At 36.1% G+C, this 22,256-nt stretch overlaps 1 protein-coding gene across 6 annotated transcripts in view; it reads right to left on the minus strand.

Moving 5' to 3' along the window:
• CYP39A1 (cytochrome P450 family 39 subfamily A member 1) overlaps window positions 1-22,256 on the minus strand; it is a 98,444-nt gene that overhangs the window by 37,984 nt on the left and 38,204 nt on the right. For all 6 annotated transcript variants that reach the window (XR_008480653.2, XR_008480652.2, XM_054254059.2 and 3 more), the window contains exon 8: window positions 8,724-8,857. Coding sequence is in view for 4 of the 6 variants with exons in the window: in XM_054254059.2 (XP_054110034.1) it covers window positions 8,724-8,857 (134 nt within the window). In the remaining 2 variants the exon portion in view is untranslated. The remainder of the gene's footprint in view (window positions 1-8,723; window positions 8,858-22,256) is intronic.

A 22,256-nucleotide genomic window follows, 5' to 3' on the forward strand; every position in this document is an offset into this window, starting at 1 on the left:
CTGTGAGAAAATCTAATTTTTAATATTTATATAGTTATATAATATTTAATTATAAATGTAAAATTTAATAATATAGTATCTATATAATTCTGATTTACATGTATATATATTCAGTTACATAGAAGGAAATATTAGCTAAATGTCAAAATTTTAGAAAGTAGTATAAGCCCACTCTAATGCAGCTTTTGATGTTTGATATTAGGGTTTGGGGCCAGAGTTCTCAATGACAGAAACTACAGTGGAGGCTCAGGTTATGGAACAGAAAAATCGAATCCTGAGACAGGGACAATGGCCATGGTCGCACTGAGAAGAGGGACAGAGGGTCTCATGTTCTTATGGATACTGATGACTGTTAGGGCAGGAGCAGTGGACTTTTCTTTTTTCAGTCCAGCTCCAGTCATTAGGACAAAAAAATGGAAAACAACTGGTTAGAAAGACATAGGAAAAGGCAAGTGCTGTGTATTTATTTGGTTAGGTTTGTGTTTGGGGTCACAGTGTTTGTGGGAATGAGGATAAGCAATGTGCTTCCTCAAGCAGCAGAGTCTACATTGTCCTTCCTGATCCATATCATAATAGAGTTTCATGATCTATAAACTATACCAAGAACTAAAACCCATTTCACAAAATCTCCCTGTCATCACCACGTTCAGGAACCACAGGACAAAGAGCTCTCTCAAATTTTATAACTGCTAGATAGCTTTCAACTTTACTAAGGTAAAGATATTTTATTAGGTAATTCCCATTGTCCATCATCATAAGCCACATCTACTTAACTTTGTATAGTTTTGAAATGTCCTCAAGATATTTGCAAAATTTTTACTTTAGGTTTACTTATCTGAAGCATAAAAAACTTACAATTAAAGATATGTCAGCTGCTGGGTGTGGTGGCTCGTGCCTGTAATCCTAGCACTTTGAAAGGCCTAGGTGGGAGAATCCTTTGAGCTCAGGAGTTCGAGACCAGCCTAGGCAACACAGGAAGACCTTATCTCTACACAAAATTAAAAATATTAGCTGGACATGATGGTGCACTTGTAGTCTCAGCTCCTTGGGTGGCTGAGGCAGGAGAACTGCTTGAGCCCAGGAGGTTGCGGGTGCAGTGAGCTATGATTGTGCCACTGCACTCCAGCCTGGGGGACAGAGTGAGATGCTGTCTTAAAGAAAGATAAAAATATGTCTTTTACTGGTAGCTATGAGTGGAATATGGGGTGGGGATGTCATCATTCTTTTAACCCAGGAGAACCTCTGTTGGCTCTAGTGGAAGATTGCTTGAGATTTGGCAATTTCAGAATCAGGAGAGCTGGAGAGACTCAAATCTAAGACTAGGAAGAAGTAAAGCTTTTGCAGTCACCCTGTTATTTTAAAATATAAAGAGACCCGTGAGATCCCAATCCTGTCTGTTTGTTTTACTTCTGTTGGAACTGAGGCTAGAGAGGTCCTGACTGACTCTGGAATCAGCCACAGAGTGCTGTGAGTGTATTTTGGAGCAGGATTAGGGACAGCACAGGGACAGGCCTTCAGTCAGGACAACCACAGCCCTTCCCCTTCCCACTGCAAAGTCTTCTTCAGTTGCTGTTGACCTGTGATCATGACTTGGAGGCTGCTGACTGTTGCAGCCTACAAAGCAGGTTAGCAAAGAGAGTGGAACTTCAAACAGGTCCTGAGTAACAGAATTACCACTAGCAACAGGGAAGAGACAAGAAAGAGGTTCCTGTTGCTGCAGCAGCAACTGCCAGACTGATAAACAGCATGAAGGAATCTGGAGCTGGTGCTATCGAGAAATCCTTTGAGCAAGCAGACATTGTCACACCCAGCCTAAACAGTCTCTGTCTTTACTTACACAACAGATGAAGCAAAAGATCAAGAGGGAGACAAAACAACTGCAGGAGGACAACACAGATCACTAGCAAAAGGAAGCTACGACTTCTATGTGTTGCAACTACATCGCTCAGGTAGACAGAATTGAGCCCGGCCAGCCCACCTCACCTGGATGGTGGGAGGCCAAAATAAGCTTCATCTGCTAATCTAGAAGTGGGGTTTTCTTAAAAAAGGAAGAGAAGGCTGGACTCTCTGTTGTAAATCAAGAAGGGTGCTGAGAGCTAAGTGGGTGCCAGGAATGTATAATCTTAAAGAGACAGGAGGAGTCTAGAGGCAACACATCTATAGCAGGAGGTCTGAAGCACACAGCCTTTTCTCTTAGCTCTTAACCAGAGGCTTGGCTGGTGTTTGTTATTAAAAAAAAAAAGTATTTTAAAATTAAAGAATATATTCTTTTGCGTGATAAAAACTGATCTCTACAAAAATTTTGGAAAATTCTGAAAAGTAGAAAAATTAGAAAAGAAAACACAGAGTTCTGACACTCAAAGGCAGTCATTAATTAGCTATACTTCTTTCCAGTATGTTTATCTAGTATTAATAGATATTTTTTGTGAAAAACAAACAAACAAACAAAAAACCATGTTATAAAGATAAGTGAACAAAGAAAGATTAAATTGGTTATTCGGGAGGACCAAAACTATGTGTTTTTTTTTCTTTTTATTGTACATTCATGATGAATAATTCTTCCTCCAATGACTCCTTAGTCTTTCATTGAGTAGATTAAACAATGATTAATGTAATCATCCCCTACTTTTTTTTCTGTAGTAAATAGTGCCACCATAAGTATTTTCTTCCACACAGCATTTTTTCACATAAATTCTGTTAACACAGATGTTCAGATATCACAAGACATGGATATTTTAAGGCTATTAATGCATGTTATTCAACTATTTCCTCAAATTTTGTAGCAAAATGTATTTCTAACCATAATTTATGAGAACGTAAGTTTCAGTGCCCTTTTATCTATAATCTGACATTTCTAATGGTTGTTTTAGGTAGCCATTTACATTTTGATGTTATGTTGATAGTTTTTCCATTTATTTTATCCCATAAACATTCATGTTCTGTCCTGATTAATCATTGTGACAATCATTCTCAGTGATTCGTGAGTCCTTTAAATATTAAAATTACATATAGTTGTGTTGTATACTGATGTTTACAGTATATTCACGTTTGAGTTTTACTTTAACAAAGAGACATTACACTTCGATATGGTACATTTAAATCTGCTTATCCTCTTTGTGGTTTCTGGTTAATCTTAAAATCAGACAGCCCTCTTCTTTTTATTAACAAAGAAATAAGTAGTTTTAGAAAACCATACTAAAATATTAGCATGTAAGAGCTTTCTTATTATTTTTAAATGAATGACCAAAATAATATTTTAACAATTTCTCAGTTTAACTTTGAAATTTAGTTAATATTAAATTTAAAATAGACATAGACAAAAACTTTTTGGGATCTTCAATAATTCCGGAGAGTGTGATGGGATCATGAAACCAAAACGTTTGAGAACTTCCACTTTAGAAGTTTAAAAAACACCATTTTTAGTCAGTCATCCCAAACCACATATTAAACTCTTCCCTTGACACTGATTTATAAGGAGTCACTTATCCTATATTAAATTTTTATGTATAAGGAAGTTAATTTCTTTGTTATCTTTCCAGTTTGTTCTATTGATATGAACATCTGGTCTGACACCAGGATCAGAACAGTTTAATTTTTTTTAGCTTTATAGCAGTTTTTAACACCTTTAAAGGATAATTAACATTCCTCAATTACTCATCTTTTCCAACACTTTTTTTGTTACTCTTTTATGGGTATTCTTGAAGATAAACTGTCTAACAAACATATAAAACCTTGAAAAGAGAATACACGTAGAAGTTTCAGAGTTTTGGAAAGTCAGTGTAATAAAGAGAAAGAAGGAATACAGTAAATCAAAGAAAGTAGAGAGTATCTATCCAATTCAATTCATTCCATTTCCAGGAAAGGACACAGAGGCAAAAATATACAAAGAGAGCCTGTTCACACTACCTTAGGGAAGGGTGGTGACAGAATACTTCTAGTATTCATAGTAAGGAACGAGTTGCCCAATAGAGGAGAAAACATGAGCCTCTGTCATTACTCAACATAGATAAGCGCATGTGAAATGTGTTTTAAAATACAAATTTCTGGGAACATATTAATTTCGGTTCAATGAGAACATTCCACCTGTTTTCAAAAACATATTCACCTTGAAAGAACCAAATTGTATGAACTTATACTAAGGAAACAATTAGTAATATATACAAGGATTTAGCTAAAAGGATGTTCATCTTCACATTGTTTATACAAGTGAAAAATTGGAAGCTACAAACATATTCAAGAACAGGGACTGGTTTAAAAATGTATACTATATCCAATTGATATATTTGCTATCAATTCAAAATTGTGTATATGTGTTTTATTGACACAGAAAACTTTTCTGCCAGGCGCAGTGGCTCACGCCTGTAATCACAGCATTTTGGGAGGCCAAGGTGGGCAGATCACCTGAGGTCAGGAGTTCAAGACCAACCTAGCTAACATGTTGAAAGTCTGTCTTTAATAAAAATACAAAAATCATCCAGGTATGATGGCACATGCCTGTAATCCCACCTACTTGCAAGGCTGAGGCAGGATTATTGCTTGAACCTGGGAGGCAGTGTTTGAAGTGAGCTGAGATCATGCCACTGCACTCCAGCATGGGCAACAGAGTGAGACTCCATCTCAGAAAAAAAAAAACTTCTCATAATGTTATTAAATAAAATGAAAGCAGGTTACAAAACCATTAGCATAGTAAAACTCCAGCAGAATTTCTTTAAATGCATACACCACATGAAAAACATCTGAAATTACAATACCAAAATGTTCACAGCAATTATCTCTGACTTAAGAGATTTTAAGTAATTTTTAATTTATTTGTTAAACTTCTTTTTATGGTCTCCTCCCCTTTCCCTATTTCTTGTTATTGTCTCCTTTTTCCCCGTGGTACAAATACCATGTTTTACCTATTTAATAATAAGAGAAAGTTGTGCCACTTATTATTTCTAAAGATAAAGTCTCAACTCTGCAGGGAGAACTTCATGGTGATTAGGTTAGGCCTTCTTAGGGGAAAAGCTTTGGGTTTATTTTATTTCCAAAAGAAACAGTAAGTACAAGAAAAATTTCATCTTTTATATATACTAAAAAGATATTGTGAAAAATAATGAAAGAAGTCCTAGAACATGCCCAGAAGATGGCAGCCTGTGCATGTTTCTGGGGTTGCCCCACTACTGAGATAGTCATGACCAACTGCTAAGGCTTGCAAAAAGCCTGGATATACTTAAGCCTCATGTCCTCTAAAAGAAAGCATGGATGCAAAGAGGTAGAGGTAAGAGACTATTAATTTTTAAATAATTTCATGAATTGTTTTAGATAGCTATCCTTTTTAATTAAAAACATTTCTATTGTGGAATTCTGAGTTGTTGGTGCTATAAAATAATTCAGTATTGTAACAGGATTATATGCAGTGAATATTAAATGTGTTTATGGCCTGTGGCTAGTAATCTATTAAAACATAATTCAATAATAATCATTAAAAAAGAATGTACATGTAAAAAGATGTAAATAATTACCACATTAATATAACCACAAAGTAAAATAGTCTAAATTCTGAAGAGCCAAAAATCACTAAATATTTATGCTATCAAGAAAATGGACTATTACATGACCACTGAAATAAACATGAAAACTCTCTAGACGCATAAAAAGTGAAGAATTAGTGTTAAAAACAGGTTTAATGATAGATTTACACTGTGCTGAAACTTTGGTTACTGTATTAATGTCCTACAAAGAGAATATTAGATAATTCTGGTAGTACATTTAAGAGGTTGTGGGGATGGGTGATTGTGCATGCAAGAGTATACATGCGTGTGCATGTGTTTGAGCATGGCTATCTCTTCTGGCAAAGTTGTCAAAATAAGTAAAATTAATTTTGAAAAAAAAAGAGAGGTTAATAGTCCCATCAAAAGTTATAACTCCCTTTTTAACATAATCCTGCAAAGATATGAGATTAAAAGACCCTAGAGGAGCTACTTGTAGGTTGCAGTGAGTTGAGATTGTGCCCCTGCACTCCAGTCTGGGAGACAGAGTGAGATCCTGTCTAAAAAAATTTTTAATTAAATTAAATTAAAGCATGTACTGTGGCAATCCCACAAAAACTAAATTCTCTAATTTACATATGATCAGTTAAATAAATCATGCCTATTTTGGAAGCAAAATGTTTAACTTTTTAAAAATTTGGATTTTTATTTGTGTTCTATTACAAACTTTCCTTGGTTTGAGTCCATGCACTCTCAAGCTGAATATAAAAAAGCAAACAATAGTAGAGCATTGACTGAATGTGATCCATCTGGATAATGCAGGCCCTAAGTCAAATAATTTCAAAAAAATAATTTGGGGGGGAACAAGGGGAGAGACAGCAGGGGATGGGGAGTCGGGGAGGGATAACATGGGGAGAAATGCCAGATATAGGTGACGGGGAGGAAGGCAGCAAACCGCACTGCCATGTTTGTACCTATGCAATAATCCTGCATGTTCTTCACATGTACCCCCAAAACTAAAATGCAATAAAATATATTTTTTTTCATGGTACACTTGAGTATTTGCTCCTACTTTGTCCATAGAAAATCCTCTCACCCTGATTCAGCTGTTGCCTCCTAATAAAAATTGAAATTATCCAAGCTATTCTTCTTATCTGTTCCCATATCTGTAATCTGTGGACTGAAATTGTCTTCCAGCTATCCAAAATAACTTTCTTCACATCCTGAATTCCTTAGCCCATTGCTGCTAAGAAATTCTTGTTGGCTGAATCAGTAGACAAGAGGCCATTCAATTCACCTTCCTGATTTAAATAGGATAATATTGATTCTGATACAGAATCAGATGGCCAGAATGATTATTAAAGGGTTACTATGTTTTACTTAAAATACTTGCCATTAGGTAAATATCTATATTAATGAAACATTGCTGCACAACTCTTATTAGTAACTTGTTCTAGGGTCATTTAGTGCTTAATGGAATTCAAGAAATTACATAATATCTGCTATAAAAATTCTAATGACATTTTTGAAGAAATAGAAAAAACATATGAAACTATAAAATACCCTTGAACAGAGAATAAACCTGAAGCCTCATACTATTTGACCTCAAAATATACTATAAAGCTATAGCAATCAAAACAGCATGGTACTGGCATAAAACCAGGCACACAAATTAATGGAACAGAATAGGGAGCCCCAGAATAAATCCATACATTTACAGTCAATTGAATTTCAGCAAAGGTGCCAAGAACATACAATGGGAAATGGACAGTCTCTTCAATAAAGGATGTTGGGAAAACTGGACATCCACATTTATAAGAATGAAATTAGACCGATATCTTACTCCATATACAAAAATCAATTAAAATAGATTAAAGATTTGAAAATAAGACCTAAAACTATAAACTACCAGAGGAAAACACATAAGAAAAGCCCTCATGACATTGATCTGGGCAACAGTTTTTTGAATATGAACCCAAAAGCACAGGTAAGCAAAGTAAAAATTTTAAAATGGGATTACATTAAACTAAAAAACTTATGTATAGCCAAAGAAACAATCAATAGAATAAAGAGACAATCTAATAGGGAAAAATTTTTGCAAGCCATACATCTGACAAGAGGTTAATATCCAAAATACAGAAGGAACTTAAATAACTCAAGAGTAAAAAACAAAAATATAAAAGCTAATTTTTTTAAATGGGCAAGGAATCTGAACAGACATTTCTCAAAATAAGACATACAGATGGCCAACAGGTATATAAAAAATGTTCAGACTTACTAATCATCAAGGAAATGTAAATTAAAAACACAAGGATATATCACCTTGTATCTATAGAATGGCTACACTGAAAAGATGAAAGATAATTGTTGAAGAGGATGTAGAGAAAAGGGAACCCTTGCACACTATTGGTGGGAATGTAAATTAGTATATCCATATGGTAACAGTATGGAGGTTCCTCAAAAAATTAAAAACAGAACTACCATATGATCTACCAATCCCACTACTGGGTACATATCCAGAAGAAATAAAATCAGTATGTTGAAGATGTATCTGCACTCCCATGTTTACTGCAGCACTACTCACAATAGTCAAGGTATGGACTCAATCTAAGTGTCCATCAGTGAATGAATGTATAAAGAAAATGTATATATACACAATGGAATACTATTTAGCCTTTAAAAAGAAGGGAATGCTCACAGTTGTGACAACATGAATGAACCTGGAATACATCCTGTTAAGTGAAACAAGCCAGGAAGAATGATAAACCACATATAAGTGTATTTTCACTTTTACATCGAATCCAAAAAGGTGACCTCAGTAACAAAGTAGAATGGTAATTACCAGGGACTGAAGGGTAATGAAGGGGTGTGGAGGAGGAGCTGGGGAGATTAGTCAAAGAAATACAAAACTTGAGTTACGAGGGGTAAGTTCAAGAGGTCTATTGTATAACATGGTGACTATTCTTACTAACAACATAATGCTTTCCTGAAAACTGCCAAAAGAATAGAGTTTTAGTGTTCTTATATAAAAAACTGATAATCATGTGAGATAATGCATATATTAGTTTGATTTAGCCATTCCACAAAGTATCCATATTTCAAAACCACATGTTGTACAAGACAAATATATAAAATATTTATTTGTCAAGTAAAAATAAATCAAGATAAGTCAACCTGAAAAATATATGTGGGCAAAATGTGTACCTTTTTTTTCTAGAAGGTTTATTAATTTAAAACAAAACCAAAGCTTACCAAAATTTCAACAGGTTCCACCACTTTTCTAGTAATGACACCAGGGGCTCTTAAACGAATGGTTTCCAAAACACACCATTTAATTAGAAGGAGTTTCTCCAGGTCATCCTCAGACACTTTAATCTTATGTTTACCTGTAAATAAAATGATAATAATAATGAGTAAACAATTGGTAGACTAGAGGCCAGAAAGTGATTCCATGTAAGCTCATCAACACAGGTTAGATGTGACTTCTGACAGCAAGTGTTCCTATTACTATTACCTTTTACATATCAAGTGTAGTCATTGACTGCCTCTTTTTCTTTTCTGTTTTTTTGATACAAAGTCTCACTCCACCACCAGGCACAAGGCTGGTGTACAGTGGCGATCTCAGCCCACTGCAACCTCCACCTCCTGGGTTCAAGCAATTCTCCTGCCTCAGCCTCCCTAGTAGCTGGGACTACAGGTGCGTGCCACCACACCCAGCTAAATTTTGTATTTTTACTAGAGACAGGGTTTCACCATGTTGGCCAGGATGGTCTTGATCTCTTGACCATCCACCCGCCTCGGCCTCCCAAAGTGCTGGGATTACAGGCGTGAGCCACCACGCCCGGCCGACTGCCTCTTTTTCTTTATTACTTTCCTCTTGACAAGGTAAAAAAACTAAGCCAATGTTGATTACTGTAATGTGATGAATTGGTATTCAAGTTAGGTTCCCATAGTCTTATAGCTACCAAATAACTGAGATGGTCCTTGTCAGAAAAGTTTCACTCATCTTATTCTTGTCCAAATTCTCATTCCACTTATGTAGAAAGCAATAAAAGACTGGCATCAAAAGCACAAAAAAAAAAGATATGAGAAGGCACCTGGCCTTTTTCTTCTGCCCTTTCCCATTTGATTTGCTGGGTTTTTTTGTGTTTGTGTTTTGTTTTGTTTTTTCTAAATAATTCATTTCAAAAAACAATTGGGAAAGGAGCAATGGACACAAGTATCTGAGCTTGAAGAATAAAGACGCTCTCTAAACACAGATGTGTCAAACTTTCCTAATGTGATGTGCATACTTCATTTGATCTTAGACTGAAAATACCTGAAAAGGGTGGGGGTGGGGAGGGAGTGGAGCGCCATCAACCTTCAACCTTTGTACCACCTAAAGTAATGGCAGGACCTTTCGGTCAAATTAGACAGTTAACAATATTTCAAGTAAAATGTTTGCATTTTGAAAATTATTTTAAACAACCGAGCTTTCAATTTGTTTTTGACAGTATTTGCTTAAGAAAAGTCAACAATATTGTCAGTTTAATTAAGTCAATGCACTTCTCTTTTTCACATTAGCCTTCAGGCCATCTTGGGAATGAGTGGGTGAGAATGGAACTAGGATCTCCAGCCATGTCTCTCTTTGACTCTGGATGAGACTTGTTCAAAAGCAAGCCCATTCTGCAGGAAAAGGTTTGTTGGGTGCTACCTGGGAAACATTTTCTGTCAGTATAGATAGAATTCCTAAGGAGTCAGAAGCAAACACCTTTGGTTAGTGAAGTCTAGGAACCTAAATTCTACCTGGTTCTACTAATGTCCACAGAGGTGTCTGTGTACTCCATTCAAGCTGACAGATTCTTAAGAACCAAGTAGGGACCAGGAAGTGAGACTGGCTTTACCAGTATTACAATAATTACGGCACAGCTCTTGCTCGCCATACACTTAGCCTACCAGGCGGTAAGAAACAAGCACACAGTCGACTAGTACATCATGCAGGCAAGGAAACTATTCTGTGAGATGTAAAATATTCTAAGGTAGTTTAAAGCAGATAGGGTTCACATCTAACTAGATGAAAACCAAAATATTTTATGAATATCTTTCTCTAAAACTACAAATATGATTAGTTCCTTGCAAAGAGTTGACCCTAGTAAATATAAATTAAATTAGCAAATGTCCAACTTCAACATAGGGAGACAAGTGGTTGTATATTTTAGGCAAAGAGGAAGAACAAAGGTAAGACTGTAGACAACATGAGTATGTTTAGAAAATGGCAATGGGTCCAGTTTGCCCAGAAGGTGGAACGTATGTGATGGAACTGTGAGAGACCCACTAAGGCCATACTATAGATGATCCTCAATGCCATCCGGAAAGTCTGGAGGCTAGAGAATTTGGAAACTTCCTGTCTTAGGCTGAGGGAGGGTTAACACCTCAATAATGAAACAGTGACATACAGCACTATTCTCTATTAAATTAAGACATTCCACTTATTTGTTCAGATCTGAGCAATCTAATATTAAAAGGAGATAAGCACCCTGATGGGATTTTTGTTGTAATCTTTGCAGGCATTGCCCAACAAAACTGTTGCTTTTGTTTTTCCATAACAAAGATAGGAAAATAACAGGTATGCATTCTGCATCTTCACAACCTAAATGCCACAGTGTTTCCAAATTGTGTTCTATGAAATATTTGCAAGGTGTCAAATGCATGAAGGAAGAATAAAGTTCCATGGGCAACCAAATATGAAAAATGATACATGTTATTGGTGAATCACGGGACACATTAGTGTATTACAGGCTTTGAGAAATCCTGCAATAAAACAGTTATTTACACTGATATTCCCAAACTTTTTGAAACATGGATTCTGTCCTCTACCAGTATCCATACAAACAAACCGTTAGCTACATAAAAGGTGACTATCTATATAAATTAGGATATAGACTATTTTCCAGGCAATCCTCCAAAAAAGCAAACCCTGTTCTTAATGGGTCTGGGGATTATTAGCACATGGCATAACCTTTTGTGCATATGACATAATCTAAGAGTAGCTATTAAGAACTAAAACATGATCACAAACTGAAAACTGTCTTGATATACTATAGAAAGACAGGGACACCATAAATTCTACTTACTTTACATTTTCCCCAAACTATCCCAATATTTTCTAAGCTAATTCAGAAAAATAATTTAGAAAAGCCATGGCTGGAATTGTTTATTTGAAAAGTGGCTGAGATTTCACAGATATCGTTGCTAAATCAGACAGACAGATGTCTGTTTGACATTCACTGGAGAACAAAGTTCTAAGGGAATACAAGAAACTTAAGTTCTGGAGATCTTTACCATCAAAAGCACTATATGATGTAAAATTAAAGAAAGAATAAGTGGTTTGTCCAGACAGTGTTATAATGAGAAATTCAGAGGTTCTAATTTTTGAATTAGTTTATGAATGACACACAAACTTAAGAGTGGTACCTAGTATGTAGTAAGTGTTCAGTATAAGGTGGTGCCAATTTACTTGTTATTTATTATCACCATTACTATTAGTGTGAATTTAATCTTTACTCTTTAGAAACCACATCATCCTAATCTACTTTTATTCCATAGTTAATAAAGTTATTCTTTTTCCTGAAGCATTTATTGGGAGAAAATCTACAGATTGGTGTGTGGGGTTGCACATCCAACATGAATTGGGTACCAGGTCTGAGGAATTCCTTCCATCACTCATTCAATAGATATTTGCTGAGACTGAGACCCTATAGGTAGTTTGCAAGTGCTGAGTATGAAGATGTAGGACCTGTCTCTGGCTCTGAATAGTCTGAAGGAGAAGACAGAAAACTAAAAGTGGTTAATGTGATAAGCGCTATCACATTAAAGTGTGCAACTTGCTATGGGAGCACAGTGGTGACAGTGACCAGACAGGGGAGGGAGGTGTCAGAAAGGCTTTTCAGAAGAAAAAATCTGAAGAAAAAAATCAGGTATACAAAATAAAGAGCATGTTCAGATAACAGGAATTTAGTGTGAAATAGAGTCTGGTGCAGCAAGTAACTAGGTCAATCAACTGCAGGTGCAGGTCAGAACAAGCTGTTGCACTGGGTCTTGTTGGGTTGGTAATGGATCTACCCTCTCTTCCAAGGGTGTTCCACTGAGGTTCCAGTCTGCTCATACCAGATGAATCCACAGATAACAGGAGGCAGCTTTCCCACTATCCAACTTCTGAATGTGTCCCAACAGTTCCAGGTGTCAGTTCTGGGCCCTCTTCTCTACATTATCCTCCGGGAGAACTCAAACAAACCCTTTCCTATAAAATAACATTAGTAGACTAGTGACACCCATAATAATGTTTTTTGCCTTTATCCCTTTTGTGAGTTCCATATTATTTTTATCCAGCTGGCTTCTCATTGGCTTTGTTTGCATGTCTAAAAGGCATTTCAAAGCAGACGTTGGCCTACACTTGTCCCATTGAAATAAAGCCTTTCTACCCTTGGTCTTGCCATTGCAGAAAATGGTAACAATGTTTACCCAACTGCTCAAGTTCAAACCTAGAAATCATCCATGACAATTTCATTTGATATTGTGATATGTGGCTTCTAGCATAGAGCTCCTAAAACCTCTGCAATTTCTTGAATGACAGGGGAGAAAGGAGCATCTTTTGGTATTCATACATAATAATCCCTTTCTTTCTTTCTTTCTTTCTTTCTTTCTTTCTTTCTTTCTTTCTTTCTTTCTTTCTTCTTTCTTTTCTTTCTCTCTCTTGTTTTTTTTTTTTTTTTTAGATGGAGTCTCACTGTGTTATTCCAGGTTGGAATGCAATGGAGTGATCTTAGCTCACTGCAACCTCTGACTCCCGGGTTCAAGCGATTCAGCCTTCTGAGTAGCTGGGATTACTGGCAAGTGCCACCATGCCCAGCTAATTTTTTGTATTTTTAGTAGAGTCAGGGTGTTACCATGTTGGCTAGGCTGGTCTCAAAAATCTTGATCTCAAGTGATTTGCTGGCCTCTACCTTTAAAAGTGCTGGGATTATGGTGTGAGCCACCCCGTCCAGCCAATAAGCCCCTTTCAATCACACCTGACTATACTAATAAAGTGACTCTTGGAGGTTGGGGCCTAGTTGTCAAAAGGAACCAACCATGAGATGAGAGGGTTGGAACTGTCAGCCCCATACCCAGCCTCTGGGGAGGGGACGTGGGCTGGGGATTGAGCTAATCACCAATGGAGAATGAATTAATCAATCATGCCTTTGTAATGTGACTTCCATAAAAACCCTAAAGGGGTTCAAAGAGCTTCTGGGTTGGTGAACACATACATGTACCAGCAGGTAACACACCCAACTTCAGAGAAAGAAGCTCCTATGCCCAGGAGGCTTCCGAATCTTGCCCTATGTACTTCTTCACTTGGCTATTCATGTGTATAGTTTCCAATAACCTTTATAAGAAATCAACAATAGTAAGCAAAGTGTTTCCCTCAGTTCTGTGAGCCTTTACAACAAATTATCAAATCTAAAGAGGTGGCTGTGAAAAACCCCCGATTTGTAGACATGTTGGACAGAAGTGTGGATAACCTGGGACCCACTAATTTCAATTGGCATCTGAAGTTGGGGAGAGTCTTGCAGGACTGAGCTTCTAACCTGTGGGTCTGTGGTAATGTCATGCAGTTAGTGACAGAATTGAACTGGACATCCAGTTGATGTTTGAAGAGAACTAGAGAATTGTTTGGTGTGGAAAACCCACATATTTGGTGTCAAAAGTGTTATGTGTAAGCCAGGCGCGGTGGCTCAAGCCTGTAATCCCAGCACTTTGGGAGGCCGAGGCGGGTGGATCATGAGGTCAAGAGATCGAGACCATCCTGGCCAACATGGTGAAACCCCATCTCTACTAAAAATACAAAAATTAGCTGGGCATGGTGGCGCATGCCTGTAGTCCCAGCTACTCAGGAGGCTGAGGCAGGAGAATTGCCTGAACCCAGGAGGTGGAGGTTGCAGTGAGCTGAGATCGCGCCATTGCACTCCAGCCTGGGTAACAAGAGTGAAACTCCGCCTCAAAAAAAAAAAAAGTGTTATGTGTAGAGAAACAGTTTTCCTTTGTCCTTCCTTTCCCTTTTACTTCCTTAACCAATTGGCAAAATTTGTTTTTATTTGCAAACTAAATCCTACTTCCAGCCATATCATTCCATCTCTACTGCTACCACTCTTGTACTAGCCATGAATATTTCTCATCTGGTCCAGGGTGATAGTCTTCATTATACTTCCTGCTCCTACCTGGCTCCTCTACATTTCCTTTGTAAATAAGACCAAGTCAGTACCATCTCAGGACCCAGGAATGGCTTCAATATTATTTAGAATTAAATCCAACTTTCTCACTTTGGCATCAAGCCATATCTATCCTTCTAGTCCCATTTCACAGTGAATCCTGGTGGCTATGCAACCTTTGTAAATTATCCAACCTTGCTGTGCCTCAGTTAGCTTACCTAAAAAATAAAAATATTGAAAATTTGTGCCCAATAAGGTTTGTTGTAAAGTTTAAAAGCATTAATACATGTGAAGCGCTTACAACTATAATTGGTACATGGCAAAATCTCAGGTTAATTATTATTATTATTATTTATTATTATTATTATTATTATTGAGATGGGGTTTACCATGTTGGCCAGGATGGTCTCAAACTCCTGACCTCAGGTGATCGTGCCACCTTGTCCTCCCAAAGTGTTGGATTACAGGCGTGAGCCACTGTGCCCAGCCTCAGGTTACTCATTATTATTATTTCCTCTGCCTTTTCCAGCTGTTTGAAAGTCTGGCTCCCTTTCGCCTTTTAGCTCGAAGCTAAAATTTCTCCTCTACAGAAACCCTTTCCTGACCACCCTAACTAATTTCTCCCTAATCACTATTATGTCATTCTATTTCCTTTATAGCTCCAATTAATATGTAAAAAACCTGGGATCTCCCAAATAGGATGTGATTAAATGTGTTTCAGAATCTCATTCCATCTATTCCTTGATGTATATCCAATATCTAACACAGTGCCCAGCATATAGTAGGTACTCTATATATTTTTACTGAATAAATGAATGGATGGATGAATAAATGAATGGGATGTCTAAAACACCTGTCTAAAACAATAGAAGGTGAGGTTAATTAGGAAGATTTTAATTTTTGTAACAGAAATGAGAGGTATCTAGAGAAGTCAAATTTGAAAGACGTTTCTGAGGAAGAACTTAAAAATCTTTAGGTAAAAAAGAGTTTGGTAAAAACTTGATATATACCAGAGCAGTGATTCTCAGACCTTAATCATGCATCAGCATCACCTGGAAGGCTTGTGAAAACACAGACTGAAGGGACCTGTAAGTTTCTAACTCAATAGGTTTGATGTGAGGCCCAAGAGTTTCCATTTCTGGAAAATTTGCAGGTGATACTGATGCTCCTGGTCCAGGTACCACACTTTAAGAACCACAGTACTGAATTAAAAGAGGTAGAAGACATCCTTAGATTTTATTATTAGACAGTATAGGCTTAAAGCAGTTATTATTGCCAGTTTTTAAATTATCTTTTCTATTTTATGAAATGTATGTAAGTATACTTAGTGGGTAAAAAAATATGATATGAATCAAAAATCCTGACTGGATATATTGACACTGAAAGCCAATAGCTTTCATTAGCATGAACATATAAAATGGGGGGGGGGGGAGTTTTATTTTTTTCTCCTGAACAGTAAAACTAGATAATGTGTCTATGACTGTCCTCACACTATAATAGCAGAGTGGTGACAGAGACCTTATGTTCCATAAAGCCTAAATATTTACTACCTGCCTTATATAGAAAAAGTTTGCCCCTGCCTATGGGGCATCAAGGGGACAAGCTACTGGTTTGCTCCTCATTGTACTTCTTATTGCTTAGAAGTTCAGATTTTATCCCAGCATTTGAATTTCACAATATTATAAATTCTATGTAGTCTTCACTTCACATATCATTTATATAACCAAGTCAAGTATACAATGCCTAGCATAGTATCTGGATAACCCTGTAAAATACGCTTATTTTATAATATGCTTTTTCTAAGAGGTAGTCTATATTTTACAAGGAAAATTTCTTTACTATATTTCCTTGTAAAAATATAGACTACCTCTTGGGGAAAGAAATGTCTTTGTTTAGAATACATTATAGTCATCTTCAAATTATATTCACATATCCAGAGGGAACACGGGAGCAAATAATGTTAAGGAAATCAATTCCCTGACACTCAACTTTTATATTTACTCTTTTCTAAAACTTATCTGTATAAGAAAAGACTGTGGTCCAGTTCTCTTTTCCCATCTCCCTAATACAATCACAGTTTCCTCACTTTATGATGGAATATCTTGCCTCTTAGCCATCCTAATTTTTCTCTAGTGCTTCCTCCCTGAGGTATAAACATCTCTTGGGTGCCAAACAATGGGAAATTAGATAATGCATGGAACCCAAGGGACTCTGCTCTCAAAGCCCTTGAGTGCAAAGTAAAACAGGCACAAGAAGAAATACCAATAGCAGACATGTCTTCTTTCATTTATTTGTCCACTAGACCTTGCTTACTAACCATGTTTGTCCAACTGATGATCTTAGAATCAGAATTCAAAAGTGAGATGAATGTCACAGCAACACATATTAACATGTTCATTTGGATGGAAAGAATGAAGACAGATCTTTTCTGTTAGAAGATAAATTGGATTAGTTTGATAATAAGAACTGGCTTTGGGAATTAGGTTATATGGCACCCATTTTTCATAACAGAGTGAACTGTAATAAATCTGCAACTTTTGATATGTATTTTAAATACACTAAGAACATGTAGAAAATATACCAGGAATGACATCCTTTACAATTACTTAAACATAAGATAGCAACCATTAGACATCAATTTAAAAATGTGTGAGGGGATACAAAATTCTTCTAGAACACGGGTATCCAACTTTTGGCTTCCTTGGGCCACAATAGAAGAGGAAGAATTGTATTGGGCCACACATAAAATACACTAGCACTAATGATAGCAGATGAGCCAAAAAAGAAAAGAAAAAGGTCCATGAATATATCTCATAATGTTTTAAGAAAGTTTATGATTTTGTGTTGGGCCGCATTCAAAACCATCGTGTGCTGCATGTGGCCTGCGGGCCTCGGGTTGAACAAGCTTATTCCAGAATGTACTCGAGAAAAAGAAAACAAGAAAACCACAGCCGAGTGGTATACATGAGAAAGTGAAGCCCTGTGGTAGAAACCCTGAATGTCCATGGTGAGACAACAGGAGAGTGGGCAGCTTTGCACAGGAAGTGAAAGGGAATTGGGGCTGCCAGTGTGCAAGGTTAGGAAGCAAGGCTGGAGATTTCCAAGAAGAGAAAGGGTCCAGCTTCAGGACAGTCACTGATAACCTAGCAGAATATCAAAGAAAATTGTTTGGCAGATAGGACTTTTAGTTTTGTTTCTGACTGCAATGTAGTTTTTACTTTCTTTGTCTCATATTTTTAATAGTTTAATAAAATCAGCTAACCCTGAATTAGTAATCTGGGAAATAAAGAGCTGGAGGATGTCCAGTGAGGCAATGCAATGAAGTAAACTGGCAGACATGCAGAAAGGAAAAAGTGTAGAAATTGCAAAATCAGCAAATGCAGGAACTAGGAATCAAGAGAAGGCTAGAAAACACACAAGCCTCTACCTCTTGGCTCCTCTCCCATTTCTCCCTCCAAAGATAATGAGAAATCTGAGATGGAGTCACAACAACTTCGCCTTTATTTAAAAAACAAAGGTGGTTCCAGCAAGCTAGGGCCCTTCACAAATGGACATTATAAATAAGTTAGCAGTAGCTTATTATTTAAATTCTAAATCTTACTTTTCAAAAAATTTGTTTTCTTTCCAAATCTATTTAGAGCATTTAAGCTGGACAAATCAATCAAACAATTCCTCTATTTTTTTTTCTATTTTATTTTACTGCAGCTATAGGATGCAGAAAAGACATATCTTTCTACTTGACCAAGGATAGGTGGCAACTACTGGTCAGTTTGTGTTTGAAATTAGATCTGTGAGACTCCAAGAGACTCCACAGTGACCGACCTATTGCATAATTCTGGTATTGGAATAGTTTGGACTCTAGTAATGGTGAAGTTTATGACCTCCTTCAGAAAAAAGCATTTTTGGATAAAGTATTCTTACTAAATTATAAAGGGTAAAAATGTTTCATAATAAATAACATAGAAACAAAAACTTGTTTTGAATTTGAAATATTTAAAATTATGACCTATAAATATATGAGAGATATAGCCTACACTCGGAAAATAAATATTTTGATAAAATATTTTGTTTCTCAAATCTCAGTGTCATGTGAAAAAAATAAAGTAGTATTCTTGGACCATACAAAGAAAAAGGAAAGGAAATACACTAAGTTTTCAAATGATTCTTTAGTGTAAAAGACCTTTTTTACTATAACTCTTAAAAATAGCTCTGTACCCATATTGTGCACATTTCAATGCACATCTGTGATTTGTTCTTCGAGCATCGTGACTCTAAAATTAGAAGTCTTCTCTTGGAAGAATGCCAAAGTAATCATGAAAAGGGCTACGGTCTAACAGAGACAGGGACCAGTACAGAAGACAGACAAGTAAAGAAACTATGAATGATTTGAGATAAAATTCAAAAACCATCTGTTTTAAGTGTGGTAAAACCAAAGCTTAGGATGTTAAAAATCAAATAAAAGAAAGATGATTCTTGCATTCAGAAATAGCAAAAAAAGTTTATAAAATGTTATAGTTTTAGGATTACATACTAATAATGGCAAGCATATTGTAACGCATTATCTGTAAGTTATATTTGTTAATAATTGTAACAAATTGAAATTCTATTACTTTAGCCATTAATTAACTCTAAAAATTTGCTCCACATCTGTTATATGCTAGTCTAAGCATAAGTGCTATAAGAGATAAGAAGGAAATGAAACTAACTTATTGTCCATCTAATGTCACAAATATTTTGGATCACTTCATTTATTCCTCATAGATATCTGTCAGCTAACTGCGCCTCAGAGAAGTTGAGGTGTTCAAGAAGACAAGCTTGAAAGTATCAGGGCAGCCTTCAAACCTATGTCTGTCTATACTGAAAGCCTTCATCCTTGCCGCTACGCCACACTGCTTCCCCAAAGAGGAGAAGGGAATGAAAAAGACAGTCACTGCCTTAAAGGATCCTGGAAACAAGAATACAAAATACCTGGATATAAATATCTATAAGTTTCCTACAGAGGATTCAAGGGTCTCTTCTCACTTACAGCTGAAATTTCCAACTAGGCCTGGAAGATGGGTTGGAGTCAGAAAGAAAGCTAATTTAAATTCCAAACTTAATCATAAAAATATAATTTCTTGGGCTTGAAAACAAAAGAACAGAGTCAAATAGAATCACTAAAAGATGTCCTTCTTTGAGAGATGGCTCCTCTGGTTCCTTAATATTTCAAGCCCCTTCTCCTCACATAAACACAGACACACACACACACACACACACACACACACAAACATACACGCATACATACAGAATTCGTAAGTAAATACATAGATAAATAAATAAATAAATGTAAAATTGCTTCTACAGCTTTGTTTAATAACTTCAGGGACATAATCTATATTTTAACAGAAAAGAAGGGGAATGGTAGGCATGTGCTAAGTCATTTAGACCTTTGGAAACATAATTTCAAGAAGATTTAATCAGAAGGTGGGATTGCAAAGTGGAGGTGAATACTGAGGAAGCCCTGTGCTTCACCAAGAATGAAAATCAGATGAAAAAAATGCGAATACTGAAAACCTTTGAAGATGTAAAGAATACATCCCAACACAGTCCACCACCTCTTTCATTATTTTTGAAAGCATGAATTCTCAGTTCTGTTTGCTCCTCTATGTCACAAGGAAGTTTTCCTTCCCAGAGGCTGCCTTTCCATATTCATAGAACAGCTTGTTTAAAATATGTAAAGTTGAAGTGTGTGCAAAAGATCATAGTGCACATGAAGGAGAATGAACTTAGAATAAATACACATGAATACCAGTTGAAAAACAAACTGATCCAAATAACCTTCAGCAATGAGTCCTATCAAAATTTGGTCAAGAAATCTACTCTTCAAACTTTACAATAGTAATTTCTTCAAAAAGTGAAAAATAATAAAATTAGTGTTTATATTGTCATTTCAGAAAATTATGTAACAGTTTTGAAAAATATTTAGCATTTTTTATGACTTCTACATAAAAATAATGAAGTAATAACAATTCCTGTGAAAGAATAAGGGCAGAAAACGATTCAGATTTCCAGCTTGTTTTCTTAAACAGAGACCTCCAGATAAGATCCTAAAAAATCAGTTTCTAGAGAACAGAGACAAAGCTAAAGAGAAAGGATAAAAATAAATTTACAGTATTTGGCATTCCAGAGAAGGAAAAAAAAAAACCTTACATCCTTCCCTTCATTTCAGGAATTTTTAAAACTTAAATAAAAGTAATGTTCAGCAATTCTATTTTTTAAAATTATATATCTACTTTTTAATAACATACATGTTCACTCTTACTGAGGTGATAATATCCGAAGTAGATGATACCATTTACAATAGGTTTTATTTATTTATTTATTTTTAATTATTTACTTTTGAAATTGAGTCTCACTTTTGTTGCACAGGCTAGAGTGCAGTGGTGTGATCTTGGCTCACTGCAATCTCCGTCACCTGGATTCAAATGATTCTCCTGTCTCAGCCTCCTGAGTAGCTGGGATTACCAGCATGCACCACTGTGCCCAGCTAATTTTTGTATTTTTAGTAAACACAAGGTTTCACCATACTGGCCAGGCTGGTCTCAAATTCCTGACCTCAGGTGATCCACCTGCCTCAGGAATAATGGGCAAGAGCCACCATGCCCGGCCTACAACTGGCTTTATGATGTTTAATTACAGACTGTGAGAAGGAGCTGGTTACAGATTTATGAGAATTTTTAGTGAGATGAGTGTTTGTTGACTTGTCTTCTAAACGGAGAAAACAATGAACCCTTTTGTATACATATTCTTTTAATTTTGAAAAAAAAAAAAAAAAAAAAAAACAGTGTTAAACTGATTTTTGATTACTGAAAAGAAAAATCAATTTTAAACTCTGTACAACAAACCTGACATTCTCCCTGTCTAATTTCCCTTTATTCCTGAGGACTAAGAGTAAAGAAATGCCTAGAATTTTTCCAGAACTGAGAAACAGAGAGTAACAGCCATAGGAAGAGAAGAAATTATCAAATAATTTATGAATGTACAGGATCATAGAACCAAGTTGGATAAGCAAGGAACAAATGATGAGGCACTTTGTTTTGCAGCACAATAAAGATACAGACTTTCCCTAATGTGGCTGATGGTGCTTCCAGCTGGACCTTCCCCAGGTAGTAGGAGCCTCCAGATCAGACCCCCTATGGCAATCAGTGGGACACAGAGCAGGCCTCAACCAAATGACTTTAACTGGGAAGATAGTAATATATAAAATAAATTTTGATCTCAAAATTCTCTTATGTACAAAGTCAGTGTACTTAGTCTGAGTCTGAATTTTTGACTTATGTTCTCTGGAGAGATGTCAGCCTGATTTTAATAGTTTTTACCTTAGTATTTCCTAAAGAATAAAACAAGATTATACAAATGCTTGAAAAAATCACCAACAGAATGCTCTAAAGAAAGAATCGTGTCTAAATGAAAAATACAGAGAATAAATAAAGCAGATCAACAGTGCTGCCCTGGAATAAGATAGTGAAAGATTTAAGCCTCTATCTCCAAGCTTATAAATATGAACAGGGATATCAAA

Source organism: Callithrix jacchus, chromosome 4 (assembly GCF_049354715.1).
Source record: "Callithrix jacchus isolate 240 chromosome 4, calJac240_pri, whole genome shotgun sequence".
Taxonomy (NCBI): Eukaryota; Metazoa; Chordata; class Mammalia; order Primates; family Cebidae; genus Callithrix; species Callithrix jacchus.